The sequence below is a fragment of the Phacochoerus africanus genome, chromosome 6 (genome assembly GCF_016906955.1).
Source record: "Phacochoerus africanus isolate WHEZ1 chromosome 6, ROS_Pafr_v1, whole genome shotgun sequence".
Lineage (NCBI taxonomy): Eukaryota > Metazoa > Chordata > Mammalia > Artiodactyla > Suidae > Phacochoerus > Phacochoerus africanus.
The window spans coordinates 69,249,844-69,271,404 of NC_062549.1; the positions used below are offsets into that span (position 1 = coordinate 69,249,844).

The 21,561-nt window shown below is 39.5% G+C and overlaps 1 protein-coding gene across 1 annotated transcript in view; it reads left to right on the forward strand.

Annotated features, from left to right (window-relative positions):
- ARMC1 (armadillo repeat containing 1) overlaps window positions 1-8,134 on the forward strand; it is a 33,134-nt gene extending 25,000 nt beyond the window's left edge. Inside the window, exons 5-7 of the mRNA XM_047783844.1 lie at window positions 4,727-4,843; window positions 4,930-5,004; window positions 5,971-8,134. Of these exons, the coding sequence (XP_047639800.1) occupies window positions 4,727-4,843; window positions 4,930-5,004; window positions 5,971-6,162 (384 nt within the window). The 3' untranslated portion in view covers window positions 6,163-8,134. The remainder of the gene's footprint in view (window positions 1-4,726; window positions 4,844-4,929; window positions 5,005-5,970) is intronic.
- The last annotated feature ends 13,427 nt before the right edge of the window (window positions 8,135-21,561 follow it).

Below are 21,561 nucleotides of genomic sequence, written 5' to 3' on the forward strand. Positions count from 1 at the left end.
CCTATTTAATATTTATGAAAAACCCCACCTTGCAGCAAGGTAATACTCATTCTTTACATGTGCACATGAAACATTTACCAAGACGGATGGTATTCTGGCCCACAGAACAACTGTCAATTTGAAAGAATTAGAACCATGCAAAGTATGTTCACTGAGTACAATGAGAAGCAAGTTAGAAATCTGTAACTGAAAGTTATCTGAAAAAATCCCTCAAATGTTTTGGAAACTAAATAACATTTCTAAAATAAACCATGGGTCAGTGAAGAAATCAGAGGAGAAATTATGAAGCATTTTGAACTGAATAAAAATAAAAACATAAACCAGAATTTGTGAGAAGCAGGTAAAGCAGTGTTTAGAAGGGAATTAATTCATTAGCACTAAATGCCTGCATATTTATGTACAAAAGAGAAACGGTCTCAGTGACTTAAGCTTCTACTTTAGGAGACTAGAAAAACTACAAAAAGAAGAGCAAATTAAATCCAGAGTAAGCAGAAGAGAAGAAACAATAAAAGCAGAAATCAGTGAAATGAAAAACAGAGAAAAATGAGTGAAAACAAAAACTGGTTGTTGACATAATTAAATCAATAAAATAAATCTCCTGCCAAAACAGAGGTTAAAGATTGAAATAAAAATTATCAGTGTCAGAAACAAGAGAACATTGCTATATATCCTTAATATAGGCATACAGAAGAAAATAAGTGGATATTTTAAATAATTTATATGCCAGTGAATTTGATATAAAGTAGATGAAACAGGAAAACTTCTTGAAAGATGCATTGCCATGCTTACGCAAAAAGAAGCGGGTAACCTGAAAGAAGAGTTCTGTATCTAACAAATTAAATTTGTAGTTAGAAACCTTACCATAAAAACGATTTCTGGCCTAGATGTCCTCACTGGTGAATCCTACCAAACCTTTAAGGAAAAGGTAAAACCACTTGTACTGTCTTTGGAGTGTTGCAGAGTAGTAGATGTGCAGTGTGGTTTTTTCTCAACTATTCTGTTTTGACTGCTTTTAGTATTAGCTGCTCCAGCTCTTTTGAGATTGTGTGTATATCTTTTCTTTGTGTCTGAATTTCGTGTGTATTTCTTACAGGCACCGGTGTAGTTGGGCCTTGCTTTTTTGTATCCAAACTAAAAATGTATACCATGTAAAAGTGATTTTACTTTTAATGTGATTATTGATATGGTTGGGTTTAAAACAACCATCTTGCTAATTGCTTTCTATTTGTCCCATCTGTTCCTTGTTCACTTTTCCTCTTTTTCTGCCTTTTGGACTCATTGAAAGTTTTTTGTGATAATATTTTACCTTCTTTGTTGGCCTACTAGCTCTAGTTCTCTTTCTTTTTTTTCTTTTATGTTGGTTTATTTAGGGTTAACTTTTTTGGATTAAAAAAATATTTTGTAGGGGTTCCTGTTGTGGCTCAGTGGTAACAAACCCCACTAGGATCCATGAGAATGCATTTTCGAAACCTGGCCTTGCTCAGTGGCTTAAGAATCTGCTATTGCCACAAGCTATGGAATAGGTTGCAGACAAGGCTCAGATCCTGCATTGCTGTGGCTGTGGTACAGGCCAGCAGCTGTAGCTCTGATTTGATCCCTCGCCTGGGAACTTCCCAAGAGTAGCTCTAAAAAGCCAAAAAAAAAAAAAAAAAGTGTCAGTTCTGCAGAGATGGGAAAGGAAGAGGGAATCTTAGCAGGTACTAAAAGTTCAAAATGTACTAAGAAGTACTGTGAAATTAAAGAAATTTAATACTGAACTGATCTCTTTCAAGGACTTCTTTAAACACAAAGGCAGTGAAAGAAATTTCTTTAGCAAAGATCTCTAGGTTGACAGTAAAGTTTTTTGTTATGTTTGTCCAATATATTCTTTAAAGGTAAAAACAAGTAGGAAAATATTGTAATGAATGATTAACATCAGGTTAGTGATCTTAAAAAAAAAAAAAAACCAAAAAATCTAACAGGAAAATGGGCAAAGAGCCTATGATTCCCTACAGAGATGTAATTTCCAGTAAATAATACCAGTTAACATTTATTGCAGTATTTACAGGTACCCTTCTGATGTGTCAGCTGTTTCATTTTTTAAAACACGATAAAGTCCATTTATAGCTCCAGTTTACATATGAGGCCACTGAAGCACCGAATTTAAGTAGCTTCCCAGGGTCACACAGTTACTAAGTGAAAGGACATGGAATTTGAACCTAGGCATGTGGGTCTTGATTCAGAACCGTGCTCTTAACTGCTCTTTGGACAGCTGCGTGGGCAAACATGTCTGCTCTCCATAGTGATGAAGCAGCGCACATACACACAGTGACTGTATGCAGCCTTTTGGAAAGTTGTTCCTGATTTTGGATCCTCACAGGTTTTTTTCCCTTTGCCTTATTTCCTCAGCTGTAAATCATGCCGCTCTGGCGTCTTGGAGAGAGACCACCATGTAGAGTTTCTGAATTGACCCCCGCCCCACTCTCCATACCCCCTTCTCCTCGAACCCATCTCTCCCATTCCTGCTCTCCCTCCCACCCCTGTTTGTCTTAGCAGTTGCTAGGCAGTTATCTTTGACCCTCTACCTCTTGCCCAGTTCCTAATTTCATCTTCTTACCACCTCATCTTGACCCTCTATCCCAATCAAGAGGTTGTTCAGCCTTTGTGGCTAATTCTTCTAATTCTTTTTTTGGTCTTTTTTTTTTTTTTTTTTTGGTCTTTTTAGGGCCGCACCCATGGCATATGGAGGTTCCCAGGCTAGGGGTTTAATTAGAGCCACAGCCACAGCAACGCCAGATCCCAGTCTGCAACCTATACCAGAGCTCAAGGCAACACCGGATCTTTGACCCACTGAGTGAGGCCAGGGATTGAACCCGCAACTTCATGGTTCCTAGTTAGATTTGTTTCTACTGTGCTACGATGGGAACTCCTTTTTTCTTTTTTCTTGTTTTCTTTTCTTTTTTTTTCTTTTCCCTTTTTCAGCCTCCTGGAGGCATATGGAATTTACCTGGTACCAGGGACCAGATCTGAGCCACAGTTGGCCAGATCCTTTAAACTCCCTGTGTCGGGCTGAGCATCAAAGCTGCGTCCTTGTGCTGCAGAGGTGTTGCCTACCCTGTTGTGCCACAGCGGGAACTCCCTTTTCGTGGCTAATTCTTTATCCTCTTTGCTCTGTTAAAGATCGCATTTTACTGAGGAAATACTTGTCCCCAAGGCCAGATCTTAGAATTGCAAGCCCCACCCCCACCCCAGCTCTGCCTATTGTAAATGTGTTAATTTGTGTCAAAGTAAAGATGAATTGGCCTCAAGAATCTGGCTTCTAACTGCCTCACACAGTTAGAATTTAGTGTCAGACTCTTGTGATAAACCAGGCAAGTTATTTAACTTTTCTATGTTTTGGTTTCCTCACATTTAAAATAAGGCATCAGATTAGACTAGCAGTATCCTAACTTTAATGTTGCATACATTCTGCAAACTTTCCTTCACTTTTACGTTTACCTGGTCTTGAATCTGTGGAAGAGAGAAACATGGACCTTGTTTGCACTAATCCCTCAGGGGCTTTGCAGAAGGGACGACGCTGTGTCCCAGCTCCTTGCCTGGGTAGTGCTGAAATGCTGAAGTGAAAACATGGTATAAGTAGGGATATAAACAATGATGTAGTTTGTTTTGAAGGATGTGGCAATAAGTTTGGAGACTGATTTTAGTCAATAGAAGAGAAGAATGTGTCCGGTAATTTGAAGACAGTGCTTCTAAGGCTGTGACCCAGAGACTTGGGTTCATTTGCAGATTCCTGGCTCCTCAGAAATACCGAATCAGCCTGGTCTCAATATAGAAACAGGAGACTTTAGAGATGATGGTTTGGTTTTTGTGCTGGAGGTGGAGAAAGGGATGAGGAGAGGTTGTAGTTACTTTTTAATCCATTTTCTCTTTGGATTTTGTGTTGGGGATGATCACTTGATATCCACGTGGCTGGGTTTGTAGACAAATGAAGAGATAGACAAGCCGTGCTTCTATAGGGTAGTGATGACTGAAGTGATGAGGATGGTCTGCCAAGGGATGGAGTAGAAAGAAAATCACTTAGTTTTAGCATTGAACCATGTAGATAAAATGAGGCAGAGATGAAATAAATCTTCAGCGGTGTAAGTGTAAATAATACACTCAGGGTAGTGTATTATTAAGGAGTCCAAGAAGCATTGAAGGGCTTATGTTATCAGAGGAAAATGAGAACCAAAGAGGATATTGATAACCCTTGAGAATGCAGTGGTAACCACTGGGAATGCCATTAAGTGAAGGATGAAGTATAAATACCTAGAGCTTTAAAAAAAATAGTGGTTCAGATATTGAATGCTCACTAATTGTAACTCCAGTCTATTAGAGTTTATCTGTGAAGATTTTTAAGCTAGGGCATGGGTCAGCAAACCCTTTCTTTAAAGGGCCAGATTTAACATTGGCTAATTTATTTCTGATTAAAATGATTGAAATTAAGTATTAGTAATGAAGTTTGAAAAAACCTAGCAGGAATTACTATTTCATTGATCTTAGAAATTTTCACACACTTGACTAAGCACCACCTTTGTGTGCCCTCAAAGAGGGGCTTATAGAATTGAAATAGGGGCTTTTGCTTTCCCTGGCCCCTTGCTGCCTCCTTTCCCCCAAGTATAATGATTAAGTTCAGTGTTGTTTGAGTTGATTTATTCCCTTTTATTACTTTGCTAATTTTAATAACAATTTGCTTTTACTTTTTCAGTCTCGGAGAAATCTATGTGAAGAGGCTTTGTTAAAAATTAAAGGTGTTATTAGCTTTACTTTTCAAATGGCCGTTCAGAGATGTGTGGTGAGAATCCGTTCAGATCTGAAAGCAGAGGTTGGTATTTTAAATGGCTGAATATGCTCGAAGTTAGGGGTAAACAGATCAGTGTTCAAAATTGTTTTCTTCTTATCCTTGCCTAGGCTTTGGCATCAGCAATAGCATCAACCAAGGTTATGAAGGCTCAGCAAGTTGTGAAAAGTGAAAGTGGAGAAGAGGTAAAGCTTTATGTTTTTTGCTCTGTGCCTAACTCCTGATGATTGCTTGTGGCCAGCAGACACTAGCGTTTGTAGGCCAAAGCTGCCACATATATAGGAATGAGGCTGAGTCAGAATATCCTAATATTTCTTTTTTTTTTAAATTTTGTCTTTTTGTCTTTTTGCTATTTCTTGGGCCCCTCCCGAAGCATATGGAGGTTCCCAGGCTAGGGGTCGAATTGGAGCCGTAGCCACTGGCCTACGCCAGAGCCACAGCAACGCGGGATCCAAGCCGCGTCTGCAACCTACACCACAGCTCACAGCAACGCCGGATCCTTAACCCACTGAGCAAGGGCAGGGACCGAACCCGAAACCTCATGGTTCCTAGTCAGATTCGTTAACCACTGCGCCACGATGGGAACTCCCTAATATTTCTTGATTGACAGTTAATGCTTTTAGAAATAGAGATCTTTTGTGGATTTCAGACTCTTCTTGATCTTAGTGGCGATGTCAGACAAAGAATACGTGGCTCCCTTGTATTGTTTTTTAACTAATCAATAGCTACATTGGTTTTACCAATCCAAAAAATAAAGATCCAGTCCTTCCATTAGGCAAGTATATGGAGTGAAAAGTTTTGCCTCTTGCTACTCATTCCACTAGCGTTGTGATGGGGAAAGGACTCTATATGGCTGTAATCATTTGAGTTCCCGTAGAAAGGAGGGAGGTTCAGTGAGCCCTCAGGGGCGTGCTGCAGCCAGATACTTGCTTTTGTCACCTTTAAATAGATAGAGATTGAACATTTATTACTGGAGCCTCAGGAGAAAAGCATCAGAAATTTCATGTGTAGTTCTGCCTTTATGTGCTTACATGGTGCTCACCATAGAAGAGAATAAATATGGTGGTTAGAATGAGAAGCAGAATTTACAAAATGTACCTGTACCAGTTTGGTTGATTTTGTAATAACTCTTAACCTGTTATCTGTATCAGATGCTGGTCCCATTCCAAGACACACCTGTGGAAGTAGAACAGAATACAGAGCTGCCCGACTACCTGCCTGAGGACGAGAGTCCCACAAAGGAGCAGGACAAAGCAGTGTCTCGGGTGGGCTCCCACCCAGAGGGGGGGGCCAGCTGGCTGAGCACAGCTGCAAACTTTTTATCCAGATCGTTTTACTGGTGACTTCACTTTGGGGCTCAAGGACTGTGTGAACGAACAAGGGGCCAGTTTTCCATTGTTGTGGTGAACTGTCAAGTGCAATTTGCAATAAGTTATCATGAAAAGTTTCTAGATTACATGATTGAGTATGCTGCATCTTACATTTTATTGGACATTTTACCCCACTAAGTGGTAAAAAGGACAGAGGCTACAGGTGGAGTTACTTTGTTTATGAAGGTATTTTGGTTTTGTTTTCCTTTAATTGCTTCACTTTAAAAAAAAAAAAAAAATGGGTCCACTGTTATACCAAACATATATATATATGTGCAGCTTTACATTTTGTTTTACATGAAGCACGTGATTAGGAAAACTCGTTTTCTCGAGCCTCAGGGCCTATCTGAAGAGAAGTTCCTTTTTTTTTTTTTTTTTTTAAGCTCAAGTTGTGCATGAATTACTGAACTTTTTCTCTGCTTTTTTTTGTAAAACATACTTTGGTACTCTTCACTGAAAGTTGAAAACATTTCTCATTAATCCCCTTTTGTGCCTTTTTTTTAATTTTGCCAACCATGTTTATAGACAGAACATTACTAATGACATTTTGTGAATTAAAACATATTCATTGGAATGTGACAGTCCCCTAAAAATCCAACTCTACAGAAACTTTGCAGTCTTATTTGTTGTAATTTTAATAATAGGAACACAAAGTCAAGAAGGAAACATGTATATCTGCAAAGGGTCATGGAGACTGTTGGAATGTGACCAAGTGTGGGTCTAGTGGGCTACTGCTCATCTTGGTTCTTAATAGCTCTTGAGAGCTGACACTGGGAGTGACCAGAAGTGGTCTGTAGGCCTTATTTGTGATTACATGCTGTCCCCTGCTAGGAAAAAAATTAGTAACTGAGAAACTTGAAGAAAAAAAAAACAAAAATGGAATGCCTATAATGCCATAGTGCTATTTGGTAGAGTCTAACCTTAAAAACATGAGTTGCTTGGCAGATGCCTTTTCGGTAGGTGTTTCCTTGTTTGCCTTCTGTGAACATGCAGTCATACGGAATGGAAAGAAAAAAAAAGACTCAAATTACTGCTTATAAAGAAATAAAGCCAGCATTTGTCCACTCCATCTTGTTTGTCACATTCAGCCAGAAAAAAAGCAAGACTTCAGTGAAGGTAAGATAAATAAATACAAATATATATACATATATATTTTTGGTAGATAAGAGCTAATGACATATATGTAATCCTTTATTGAATTTTTGAAGTATTGGGCCATTAAAATTTTCCTTTTGGAAATCCAGCTAAATCCAGATGAATTTTTAATGCTAATACGATTAAAAACTAATGGGAAGAAATGGAATAATTTTTTCATCAGCATGTAGAGCTGCTATTTTACTACTTGGAGAATGTGAAGTGAAAATTGGACCCTAGAGGGTTTCCTTGCATTTTCATCGGTTCTCTTTTAGAGAAAACTAAAATCATCCAGTGTCGCTGGAGAAAAATTATTGTAAAATACTTCATCACCGAGAACCTTGAGTTCAAAACATTGTGACCTTATGGAGGGAGGGGTGAAGGTATTGAGAGTGATATTTTTTCCATCTGGGCTCTGGTTCAGGTGACATGCACAACAGAAAATAGAAGCTTTCAGGGCATGTATTGCTTTAAATGTATAATACAGTTTGCTGCCAGACCAGATGTGTTGGAAAACAAAAACAAAACCACCTCCTTTCTTATAGCCATTGAAACAAAGTTTACGTTGTGTTTTAACAAGTTTGTATTTTAGTTTGCATTGCCACACATCTGCTTATTTAAAAAATGACGTCCCTTTGGTAGTAATGGTTCAGCACAAGTAGGTGTTACAGCTTGATGTTTGTGTGTTTTAATTCTCAGTGTTCTTTGATTCCAGGTCTTATAGAGCAGTTAAGGCAACTGTAATGGCGTTTTTTGAAATATATTGTAAAATAATAAAAGGTAACATAATTAAAATTGAACGGATATTGCATTTTTGTGGCATAAGCATTATTGATTACTCCAAAGCCTGTTGGTATCCACACCACTTGGCACCGTCTCCTAGCTCCCTGCAGGTGCGTTACCCAGCTAATTCCCGAGCATCTCCATTCATCTCCTTCCCAGCACCACACCTGCTTCTTGCCGGGTTTGGATCGGTTCCTCTGTACATATATGCAGTGTAGTGCTTATCACATTAGATTGAAATTATATGTACCAGTGTCTCTCCCCTACACTTAGCTCTTTGAGAACCTGGCTAGTATTTAGAGATCAAATATCTTTTTAAGAGAATGAACAAAAGAATTTTTCTTTTTATCAGCAAAAATAAATAGGAACAAAGAATTTTTAAACAGTAAAAAATAAATAAAAGGTACTCATTAACTTGGGCAAATAGGAACAAACATCAGGTTGTGTTTTTTCATTTCTGGGCATGTTGGTTTCTGATTGATTAATGTTAAGGCAAATCCCTTCATTTATTCTGTTTTTTTTTTTACTTTTTTTAAAAAGTGGGAGGGGTTATGATGCTTGGTCCATTGAAGGAAGTTAAAATTGACTTACTCTGATTCTTATAAAATTGTTATAGTCGTGGTTTTGAATTCCTATTTTATAACTTGCTAGCTGTGTAATCTTAGGTAATTAATCTATGAGGTTTTCCTTCATTAGTAAATGAGGTTAATTTCTCTACTTCATGGGAAGATCTAGTGAGATCATTGGAAGTAACTGAAAAAACCGAAAATTTACAAGATGCAGTTGTTACTGGAAGTTTAACATGATTCTCTTCTTGTCCTTGATTCTCAGGTGGAACATTCTCCCTTTCTAATCACACTTCATGTGACTCCTTATCTTTATCTATCCAGTCAGGGATTGGGAGGGTGCTTGCCTTGTTTTGTTTTGGGGTGGGTTTTTTTATTTTGTTTTGATGAGGTTCAGTCCTTAGCTATTTGATTTTCATCTGAATGTCCCTTGAAGAACTCATCTGTTGTCAGGCTTTCATTTAGTTTTGTGTAGATACCATTTAAATCTCCCTTTACCCTCATCTTTGAGAGCTTCCCTTTCCTTTGCGGTATCTATCAGCTGGAAAGCCTGTGAATTTTTTAGTTCACTTAGACCTGAGCTCATGGTAGGTATGCCAGAAATTAACAAAAACTAAGTCTGTGCCAGGCACTGAGCTAAGTGCTTTACAAATACTTACTCATTTAATCCTTACCAGCTATGAGGTAGGTACTGTTCTATCTCCATGTTATAGATGGGGGAAAGGAGCCGGAAATTAAATAAGTCATTAGTCCCAGGTCACAGAACTAGTAAATGGTGAAGCCACAACTCGGACCAGGTGGCCTGGCTCCCGAGCGGCCTGCATGGTGGGCCCCTGCCAACCCTTCTTGTTTCTACCACTGCTGGCCTCCAGTCCAGTGACTTAACCCAGGTGCTTGTCAGCAGTCAAGAATTCTGTCTGGAGGCCAGAAGAGTTAGGTATGTGATTAGACTGCAACACGAAAACGCCAGGGAGCCCCTGGCCTGTCTAAAGAGGGAAACCATGTTTTCCTCACATGGATTGTGGGCTTTTAATGGTGCAGAGCTTCTGCACTTGGTGGCTTTTTTCAGGCCCTTAAAACCCTGCCTGAGCTACAAGAAATATGTCTGTAAGCCCGAAAGGTTACTTTTTTTTTACTTCTTGAGTAGCCACATTCTGATCTATGAGATCAATCTTAACTGTACCTTGGTCATTTTCTGCTCTAATGTCAACAAAGGCCTGTGGATTAGTTTGTACTGCTTTGTCTAGCACCAAAAATGCAATGAGAGTAATGTAGTAATGTGAAGTGTTTCACATTTTACTAATGTTCCAGCATTTACTTAGCCAGTGTTTTGATTGTAATCCTTTGCTCTTACAAGTAGTGCTGTGTAAGTCTGTCTGTAGGATGGATTCCTAGATGCAGAATTGCTATTTGAGAAGCTGTGGGCTTTTCCTTGTGGCAGTTCATGCCTCCTTAGAGGTTATTCTAGTTTCCTCTCACCGCTGGCAAGATGAGAGAGTCTCTGCTTCCCTCCAGCCTCTCCTACCGTGTTTTCTCATAGTTAGCCCTTTATGCTCTAAAAAATGGATCTCTTGTTATTGAGAGGAAACTTTTTACATATTTAAGAGCTGTTTGTTTTTTCTAATAGTTGTCCTTTTTTCACTTTTTGGTAGGGCAAGACGGATATGGTTTTTACCTGACTTACAGAAATTCTTTAAAGAGACGTGCCCATTTCTTAGTAAAAAATATTTGCAACTTGCAAGTTGTGTGACAGTGTTTCCCACAGCTTTTTATACAGATTCGTTATACTCCTGTAGTCAGTTTTCACTCTGTGATTCCTTCTTCCTCTTAATTGTGGTACTTATTTGTTCTGGGATGTGTCATTTATGGTCTGCTACTTTCTATCACTATATTGCTTATTATTGAGATCGAGATCTGAAGGGGAGGGAGTCTTTCTTAGGTTTTCTTAGGGTTTGCCAGCACTATGGAGTATATAGCGTATGTGCTGAGCATTTGGGGAGGGTTTATATATGAATTAATGGTGGTAAAACAATTACAGTGGTGTTTCTATATTGAGGGGATGGGTATTTGGTGTTTGGCTCTTTCCTTGTTTGGATTAATTACCACACACCTGGATTCCTGCTCTCACTTGTTAATAATATTTAACGTCTCTTGAGCACCAACAATGATCCAGACCCTGTTCTCGCCTTTTACTTGTGCAGTCTCCTTTAATCATCACAGCAGTCCAGTGAGCTGGAATTTTCATCTCATTTCACAGAGGAAACAATCTTGGAAATAGAGTAACTGGACTCAAGTATAATAAGTATCAAGATGGGAATTTAAATCTCAGAAGCCCTTCATGACCATATAGTTGCCAAAATCATTATTATATGTTTTCCTACTCTCCTGGCTTTTAGTGAGTTTTATTGTGTTAAATCTAAATTCTTAGGCTCTCAAGATCTCGGTAACCTTTCCCATTCTTCTGTTTGACCTGACATTCATATTTTTAATTGAGTTGACATCTTGAGTCTACAGTAAATGCATTGTACACGTGTACTCATCTGAAAAGCATTCTTTTCCCAAATGACCAAATTCTGTTCTTGAAGGCTGTTCCATGGAGCCTTCCCTGGCTGCCATGGTCCCTGCCAGTCTCTTTCCCAGTTATTTCAACTTTTGCCTGGTCTGCTGTACCTTTGACCATTTAGTTTGTCTTTTGTCTCTTCATTTCACTGTGTAGATTCTGACAGCACAGATCACCCTCAAAGCTCTGGCTTCCTCTTGCTCTGACCCCGCCTCGGCCCCGCCCTTGACATGCAGAAGTTCCCAGGCCAGGTATTGAATCCTTACCACAGCAGAGACAGTGCCACATTCAAGCCCATGTCGAATCCATACTCCAAGCCTCAGTACCAGTGGCTTTGGACCAGCCTATTTCCTGATGTTTTTCTATTCTATTCCCTTCTGATAGGAACTTTAATGTGAAAATGTAAGTACTCATTTTCTCATGTTTAAATACTTTAGGTGAGAAGATAGTTTATTAGGACATATCTATGCAAACATTTCAGTTATCCAGCTATGCTTTCACAGGAAAAAGTAATTTTATGATTGGTGGGGGGGGGGAATGGAAATTTTAGCTTAAGATAAATGCATTAGAAGACAGCTAAGTAAGCAAGTAGCATAACAATGAATTTAGAATGATAGTAGGGAATGAAAGAAGATGGAAAAAGGAAATATGTGGAAAATTAGCCATACTGACCTTACCAATGAATGAAAAAAATAAAAAACCCCAAGGTAGACTGAAAGAGCCAAAAGCCAGGACTCTTATGAGATACATTCTAAGGGAAAAAGAATTATTAACCCTCAGTGTGGAAACTCAGAGAACAAGTGTCCTGCTTCAACAGAATTTGTATGTACAAATAAAGCTTTGTAAAACAAACTTTATTTACACGGGCATTTATATGTTTAGTATTGATTTTATTTTTTAATGTATCAAGTTGCTCCAGGCAATCTAAAGTCTTTTTTAAAAAAATTAGATCCACATGACACATAGAATTAAAGTAAGATGTATCTAGTGGGAATAAGAGCAAGTGTTTCCTGTCCCATCGAGAGTTGGGTTCAGTAGAAAACTGGCATAAGGATGATAAACAACATATAAAGACACTTCTGGATGAAGATACTTAAATGGTGTTTCATATAAGGACTACTAGTCTCTTATGTAAATCTGGTGTGAACAGTGTAGTAAAACTCTTGGGGATGACGGTCTATGGGAATCTTCTCACCCTGTGATTGGAAAGTAGGTAGTCAGTGTAGGCTGATAAAAGGCAAGGAGTTAGTGAAAAACACTGTAAATTAAAATCTTGATCACCAACCTGTTGGTTATAATACAGGACAGGAAAGCAGATGAGCTTGTTTCCTTCAGTGTTCCATTTCCTCGTGTTGCAATAGCAGAATAGGCGAAGCAGATATTCTGTCACTCCACAAGTTATGTAGAAATACAACTTTTACATGCAGAAAAAAAATGAAGGCATTCTCTGGGGGCCTAGCAGTTAAAGATTTGGTGTGGTCACTGCTGTGGCCTGAGTTCCATCCCTGGCTTGGGAGTTTCTGCATGCTTCAGGCACGGTCAAAAACGGTGGAGGGGGCAGGGTGAGATACTTTCCTTACTCCTTCTGTATAGCATTTCTGGTGAAGCTCAGTAATAGTAACAGAAATGCCAACAGTTAGCAACTGATCTGACAGTAATTGAGTGTTTTTCAGTTAATGTTGTTAAGTCGGTTATTAAATTGTCCTAGTCATAGTGCTAATGGATGGAGTTACAGAAAGAATCCTTCATGGGGCTCAGTCTCGCGGGAAGAAAGATCATGGAAGAGATCATTACAAATGTGGAACACAAAGGGGTACAGGAAGTTTGGAAGACCTAGTGGTTGGAAAGGGGGGTGGAGTCAGGATACACTTCTTGGAGAAATTAAAGTTTAAGCCAGAATTTAAATGATGAGTGGGAGTTCACTGGCCCAAGAGGACAAGGAGAGCCTTCCAGGCAAACGGAACAGTTTTGCGAAGGCTCATAAGTAAAAGCAAGGCTGGTGTTTGAGTCTGAAGCTGAAATGGTGGAGGCCAGAAAAAACGACATTGTAGGCCCTTTGATTTAGTCCCTGAATATTATTTCCTCTCCTAATATAAGCAATGAATGGCTATTAAATATTTGTAATTAGTGAACGAATAATAATTACCATTCTTGTGCTCTGCAGTTGCTAATTGATTTTGTTATGTTTCTGTGGCTGTGGTGTAGGCTGGCAGCTATGGCTCCAATTTGACCCCTAGCCCAGGATTTTCCATATGCTGCAGGTATGGCCCTAAAAAAAAAAAAAGTGGACATGTGAAAAAACTGAACCACAGGTTTGATAATTTGCCTAAGATGAGATTACTTAGGCCACTAAGTGGGGAATGGCTCTGAGAGGAGAAAGGTGGATCTGAGGATACCAGATTTTAAGGCTGCTTCCATATCTGCAATGCAGATGCATTGGTGACTTGACCTCCAGTAAGTAGCAGTGGGCATGGAGCGAGGTGACAGGTTTGAGAGTTTTTTTTTTTTTTTTTTTTTTTTTAAGCATTACCACAGAAGGATGTGGTGATTCGTTGTGCAGGGAAACTTCCAGGATTCTTAGCAGCTGAGCTTGTTGGACAGTGAGCTGGGAGATGCTGGAAGAATAGGATTGTGGGCGAGAACGCTGATGGACGATCTAGGGAGACATGTTTTAGGATAGGAGGGACTGAAGTGTTAGTGGGGTGGATCCAAGAGAGAGATGAGATATAGCAAAGAGAACATTTAATGTAGAATGAGTTTCAAAAGCAAGTATAATCTAGAGTAGGGGTGGGAGGACTAGCCTCTGATGGGTGAACTCCTTTGGGTCCTTCTCTGAGGCTGAGCAGAGACTTGCTGGCTTGACCTGTTAGGACATTTCTCATATTACAATTCTTGAATTCTTAGTGCACTAAGGAGGCAAGTTGAATTAGTTTTATCTTGAATCTATTTAAAAATCAACTGGAGTGAGAATGTGATAAATCTCAATACTCCATATTTTTTATATTAGCATGGATGAGTTAATTTCCATGAAAGATCATCAGACTCCTAGATTACCATCTGCTTTTTCTGATCCTTTTATTTGATCCTCGCATCTAGTTCTTTGGGTCTCAATATGTCTGCCCGTTAGGATTATTTGCATGCTTTTAATAAACAGCATTATCTGTCCCGACTTCAGACACTTGAGCCAGTCTCGGGATGGGGCAAGGGCATGGGTATTTTTTAACAGCTTTGAGGGGACGCTTGATATTGTCGAGGCTGAAAAAACCATGATTAGTTCTTGTACTTCCAAAATCTAAATCTCTTGGGAGAGCTGTTAGTTTAAAGCTTTTACTCAGTCCAGGAGACCCCTTTCCTCTAACCAACTGGTTTCAGAAACTGCTCAAATTGAAATTTAGAACAAAAGCTTTTATAAAACCATTAATTGTTAGTTGAATATCTTTGCTGTTTTATTACTTGGCTTTTATTCATTTTGTCCTTGGGCCTATTTATTTTTTAAAAAACTTTGGTGGGTTTTTTTTTTTTTTGCTTTTTCTCTTTCTCTGTTTTTTTAGGGCCAGGTTTGTGGCATATGGAATTTCCCAGGCTAGGGGTCAAATGGGAGCTGTAGCTGCCATCCACAGCCACAGCCACAGCCACAGCAATGTGAGGTCCTTAACCCACTGAGTGAGGCCAGAGATTGAACCCTCATGCTCATGGATACTAGTTGGATTCGTTTCCAGAGCCACAAGGGGAACTCCCCGTGGGCTTATTTCTGGTGTCTGCCATTATAAATGTCAGGGACTGTAAATAGCTCTTAGCACGGTGCCGACTATTTGATGACAGATGTTATTTTTTTTTTAACTTTTATTTACTTACTTATTTTTGGGCCATGCCCAAGACGCTCAGAAGTTCCAAGCCTAGGGATCGAAACCGAGCCACAGCAATGACCTGAGCTGCTACAATGACAATGCCAGAGCCTTAACCTTCTCTGCCACCGGGGTAACTCCTACATGTTCTTTATAGATTGAGAGTGTCTTAAACTTGAATTTTTTTAATTTCAGCCCCCAATAGTATTACCTATTTTAAGATATTTTGACAGTACTTGTACCCTCAAATGTTTGGATTCTGCAGATATCCAAAATATCCAAGCGGGTCATGATCCAAGTAAAAAGATTCTAAAAGCTCAAGAATAGGAGTTCCTGTTGTGGCTCAGCAGATTAAGACCCGACATTGTGTCTTTGAGGATTCAGGTTTGATACCTTGCCTGGAATAGTAGGTTAAGGATCTGGCATTGCTATAAGCTACGGAATAGGTCACAGATATGGCTTGGGATCTGTTGACTGTGGCTGTAGTGTAGACTGGAAGCTGCAGCTCCAATCGGACCCCTAGCCTGGGAACTTCCATATGCCGAAGGTGTGGCCCTAAGAAGAAAAAAAAAGCTCAAGAATATAGTTCAAAAATTTCTTAAGGCAGTGCTGGGAAGAAGGCTTAAATTTCAGCAATTGACTACTTTAAATGGATATAAAAGTTTTAGAGCTAACAACTATTCAAAAGCCTAAATATTTTAGGATGAAGAAGCCTTTGATGGTTGTAATCAGCTTGCATTGTTACTTGGTATATGTTATAATAAATTATAGCGTCTATTTTTATGTGAACATGGAATTATGTTGGTTTGTGAGTCTTGGTTAATGGGTATCACACATTTCCTGTTTATCTGTAAATTCTAAATTAAAAATATTAATTTTCCTAACTCTAAAAGCAAAAATGTCATTAGTAGAAAGGCAGCTATTTTACATGACTTTAGCAAGTTATGGCTGTTATTTTTCTTCATCTGTTCCAAAGGAATGAGTAAGATGCTTTTATAAGTGTTTGTGCTCATGTGTAAGTTACCTACTTAGTACTTACTGTAGAGGAACAGTACTATTTAATTTGAGTTGTCTACATTTTCAAAACAATGAAGACATATCACTGACCATAAAATAGAAATAGCAACAATTTAAAATAGTTGAATATTTATTGTATCATTTGCTCTGCAGAAGCAATCTCATTATTAAGGTAAATAGAGCCAGTTTATGTGCATATGTAGATACAGGGACCTGCAATGTACCTTACAATTTGTAACTATCAAGTACACAAATGTAATGGATATTTGGGTTTATTTTCAATACAAGCTTATATAAAACAAAGATTCTGTGCTTGTGTGCTCTGTAAGAAGTGGTTTCAATTTCAACTGAAGATTTGAAAGTTTTCTTAATAAATTCTCCCCCCCCTTTTGCATACGAGGTATTGATGAAAAAGGATGAAAGCAGATTAGTTCTTTACCTACGTATTTATTTATTTATTTATTTATTTGATTTTCTGCCTTTTCTAGGGCTGCTCTCATGGCATATGGAGGTTCCCAGGCTAAGGGTCTAATCGGAGCTGTAGCTGCTGACCTACGCCAGAGCCACAGCAACACAGGATCCCAGCCTCGTTTGCGACCTACACCACAGCTCACGGCAACGCTAGATCCTTAACCCATTGAGCAAGGCCAGGGATTGAACCCGCAACCTCGTGGTTGGTATCAGATTCGTCAACCACTGAGCCACGATGGGAACACCACTACCTACCTTTTAGATTTCAGATTCATATGTGTTTTAATAGTTGCCTCCCATGCACTCTTATTCAGTTAAAGCTTTCTGTTCTTACATTTGTGACTGGCATAGACATAACAATTTTCCCAAAGTACATCTAAAACTAATATATAAATGTGCTTTATGAAATCAGTAATATTTAATAATTTATTAAATAAGCATTCCTTTAAAGAAAAATCTTGCATGATATGTGAAATTTCTAGAGATACCCTGATTTCCCATTATATTTTCTTATTTTGAATTAAAAAGAAGTCCAAGTCCTGTGTGGTGATTGGGGGTGGCGTGCAGGGCATAGGACGAAAGAAAAGTATAATTCCTGAGTTTCAAGTTCTGACTCAGAAACTTTCTTTAACTTAAATGAATACAATTATCTACTAGAATAAACAAGACACTTCTGGATGAAGATACTTAAATGGTGTTTGGTATATGGCCTACTAGGCTCTTATTTAAGGTCTTGTGTGAACAGTATGTAGTAAAACTCTTGCGGATGACAGTCTATGGGAATCTTCTCACCCTGTGATTGGAAAGTAGGTAGTAAGTATAGGGTGATAAAAGGTAAGGAGTTAAAAACACTGTAAATTAAGATCTTGATCACTGAGCTGTTGGTTATAATACAGGACAGGAAAGCAGATGAGCTTGTTTCCTTCAGTGTTCCATTTCCTCATGTTGTAATAGCAAACTTTAGTTGGATAGATAGTATGCTAAGGATAAGGCAGTTTTACTAGAACAAGAACCTTTTAAAATTTTGTTACCTTCTTCAGCAAGATCGATATAGGCGGCATTCCTAGTTTTCACTAGCTCTAACAGGTGGCCGAAACTAAAATTTATATTTTGCAGGATGCTACTCATGACACAGGATGTTTTACCTTATCCTATTTTGGACTTACACATTCAGCAGTTAAAATAATTGTGTACTATTTTATATACTTTTCATGTTTCTGTAATGATTATGCCAAAGTTAGCTATTGATTTACTTACCAAGAAACTTACTAAGTCAGCTTCTTAGAATTAGAGGAGACTGGGGTTTGGGGTCCAGCTCTAGCCTAAATGTTATGTATTTATTTATTTGCCTTGCCTGTGGCCTGTGGAAGTTCCTGGTATTTGATATCTGTACTAAATAAGGTTGGGGGGAATTCCCATCATGGCGCAGCAGAAACGAATCCAACTAAGAACCATGAGGTTGTGGGTTCGATCCCTGGTCTTGCTCAGTGGGTTAAGGATCCGGTGTTGCCGTCAGCTGTAGTGTAGGTCTCAGATGAGGCTCACACCTGGCGTTGCTGTGGTTGTGGTGTAGTCAGCCGCCTTAGCTCCGATTGGACCCTTACCCTGGGAACCTCCATATGCCTCAGGTGCAGCCCTAAAAAGCAAACAAACAAACAAAAAACAACCAAAAAAACTAAGGTTGGGGCCTTAAAGTGATAACCTGTTATGTTGCCTTTAGCAAAGGAATGTAGCCCACAGTAGCTCTGTCTGTGAAATAGAGGTGTCTGCATTTTGCCATGGTTCCTTCAGCTATGGCCATAACTTTTCAGGGATCAGAGATGGTGGATGGTGACAGAATGGCCCAATCGGCTTGGATTATTTAGAGCTAAAAAGCCCTGACGTGAACAGCGATGTCAGTGTCCAAGTACTTGTACCGTAGTGATGCTGGTAAATCTTTAAATCTTCTCCCCTTAAGTTTACCTGGGCACGTTTCTTATTTATAACCTGAGCAGAGCGACACCAGAAACTGGTGCCAGGACTGGAATAGGAACCACCATTTAAAGACATTTTATTATCATTATCTTCATGCACATAGGGGAGTCCTCTCAGAGGCACATTCAAGTTTTATGAATCCAACTGTATATGCTGGGCCAGGGGGAGAGAGAGAGTAAGAGGAAGCGGGGGGGCGCATATTGAGCATTTGAATCATGCATTCACTTTTGTCTACCATTTCTCTTGAGTATTCCCCAGACTAAGGGTTAAAAGGGAGACATTAATCCACAGCTCCCTCAGTTGGTCATAGATTCTCTGTGCGTTGCAGTGTGAGCTTCTCACTGTGCGGAGTGTGATTCTAGTGTTTAAAGATAAGTGTTTTTTATACAAGATGGCCTCAAATGCAAGCCAACTCCTTCATCTGGTGCTCACCCAGAGAATGAGCCATCTGTTTGAACACTGAAGGAAAAATTGGCTTTGTTGGGCACTTTGGGAGCCTTCATCCAACATGGTCTGTAAATGTTGTAGACTGTATTTTTTTAAAGGTGACTTTGATTTCCAAGCATAATTCTGACTCCATGAGGTTTTTTTGCCATTGTGTACTTATCTCTATGAGATGCAACTCCCCTATAATAAATTCTGCATCCTTCTGATTTTCCTTTGTTGCTAGATAACATAGATCAGACCAGGGATTGACTCCACGCCACAGCAGGGACCAGAGCCACAGTAATGACAAGCCAGATACTTAACTGCTAGGCCACTAGGGAACTCCAAAGTTCTTTATCTTTCAAGGTGTATGGAGACCTTTTTAAAAAATCTTTTCATTAAAGAAATCAAAATAACAACCTGAAAAAGACAAGCACCATATGAAATCACTTATATGTGGAATCTAAAATACAACACAGGGCAGTTCCCATCGTGGCACACTGGAAACAAATCCGACTAATATCCATGATGATGTGGGTTCAATCCCTGGTTTCGTTCAGTGGGTCAGGGATCTGGTGTTGCTGTGAGCTCTGGTGTAGGTCACAGATGCGGCTCAAATTGCGCGTCGGCTGTGGCATAGGCCAGCAGCTGTAGCTCTGATTTGACTCCTAGCCTGGGAACTTCCACATGCGGAGAGTGAGGCCCTAAAAAGCAAAAAATAAAACACAATGCAGGAATTCCCCGTTCGCCTAGCAGGTTAAGGATCTGGCATTGTCACTGCTGTGATGGTTCAATCCCTGGCCTGGGAAGTTCCGCATCTCGCAGGTGCAGCCAAAAATAAATAATAAAAATCGACACATGGAGTTCCCATTATGGCTCAGCGGTAACGATCCCGACTAGTATCCAAAAGGACGCAGGTTCAATCCCTGGCCTTGCTTAGTGGGTTGGGCATCCAGCGTTTCCGTGAGCTGTGGTGTGGGTCGTGGACGCAGCTCAGATCCTGCCTTGCTGTGACTGTGGTGTAGGCTGGCGGCTACAGCTCCCATTCGACCCATAGCCTGGGAACTTCCATAGCTGAGGGTGTGGCCCCCCACCCCCCAAAAAAGTCCACACAAATGAACCTATCTATGAAACAGATACAAAGAACAGACTTGGGCATTATCGGTGGGGAAAGGGTGTGGTAGAGGGGAGGACTGGGAGTTGGGGATTAGCAGATGCAAACTCATATATAGGATGGATAAACAGTAAGTCCTGCTGCATAGCACAGGGAACTATATTCATTATCCTATGATAAACCATAATAGAAAAGAATATGAAGAAGAATATATATTCAGAATATATTCTATATATGTATATATACATCAAATCACTTTGCTATACAGCAGAAATTAACATTTTAAATCTACTTTGATGGAGTTCCTGTCATGGCTCAATGGTTAACGAATCCGACTGAGAACCACAGGGTTGCAGGTTCGATCCCTGGCCTTGCTCAGTGGGTTAAGGATCCGGCGTTGCTGTGAGCTGTGGTGAGGGTCGCAGACATGGCTCAGATCCCTTATTGCTGTGGCTATGGTGTAAGCCAGCGGCTACAGCTCCGATTAGACCCGTAGTCTGGGAACCTCCATTGCCACAGGTGCAGCCCTATAAAAGACAAAAAGACTAAATAAATAAATAAACTGATAAAATTACAACAATGATCTGAATATAAAGCAAGGTTTTGAGCAAATATCTATATAGCTGTAAATGAGCCATGCAAGGTCAAGGTTATCATAAAATTTTATCATACTGCATGTTTAGGGAAATAAGCCCAAGTCATGGCAACATCCTTATAGTTATCCTCTGTAATTATCCTTTGTCCTGTCTAGGACATGACGTGGCAGAGCTGGCTAGGTACTAGATGGTGATGTACTGGACCAGAGATGAGCTTCTATAAAGTACCAAATAGTAAATTTTCTGTAAAGGACCAAAAAAGGCTTTGAAGGCCTTGGTCTGTTGAAACTACTCAATCTGAGTTGTACCAAGAAAGCAGCCGCAGACAGTATAGAAACAAATCAAGAAATGACAGGTTGGAGAGGGCCCACTGGATGCTCTTAGCTAGGAAATCATGCCCTTAGTGTTTCTCTTATTTGATTCCCAGGTCAGTAGTACTGACCTCACTGGGAGCCTATGAGCAATGCAGATTCTCAGACCACCTCTCACCCCATCCCCAACACTAGCCACTGAGGCAGAAAGGGGCTGGGCCCAGCAATTAGCATTTTAACCAACCCACATAGGGGTCTGACACATGTATACTCAAGTTTGAGAACCACTGCTCTAAGATCTAGAGCCCCCCTTAAAAGGCTAACCCTAAAACTACACAAGAAGATCTTTTGGGCGGTGTTTCCATTGATGCATGAGATTGTAATTTGAACATTGCAAGAACTGTAAGCATTCTATTGCATCAGAAATATAAAGAAATATTTGTTTTTCCAATTGAAGTTGTCTTTGTTTAATATGTTTGACTATCTTCTAAATTTCTCTTGAAAAAATTTCCCTTAAATTTGAGATCAGCTTTCATTGGTGCTATCATTGATGCTATCATCATATATACTAAACC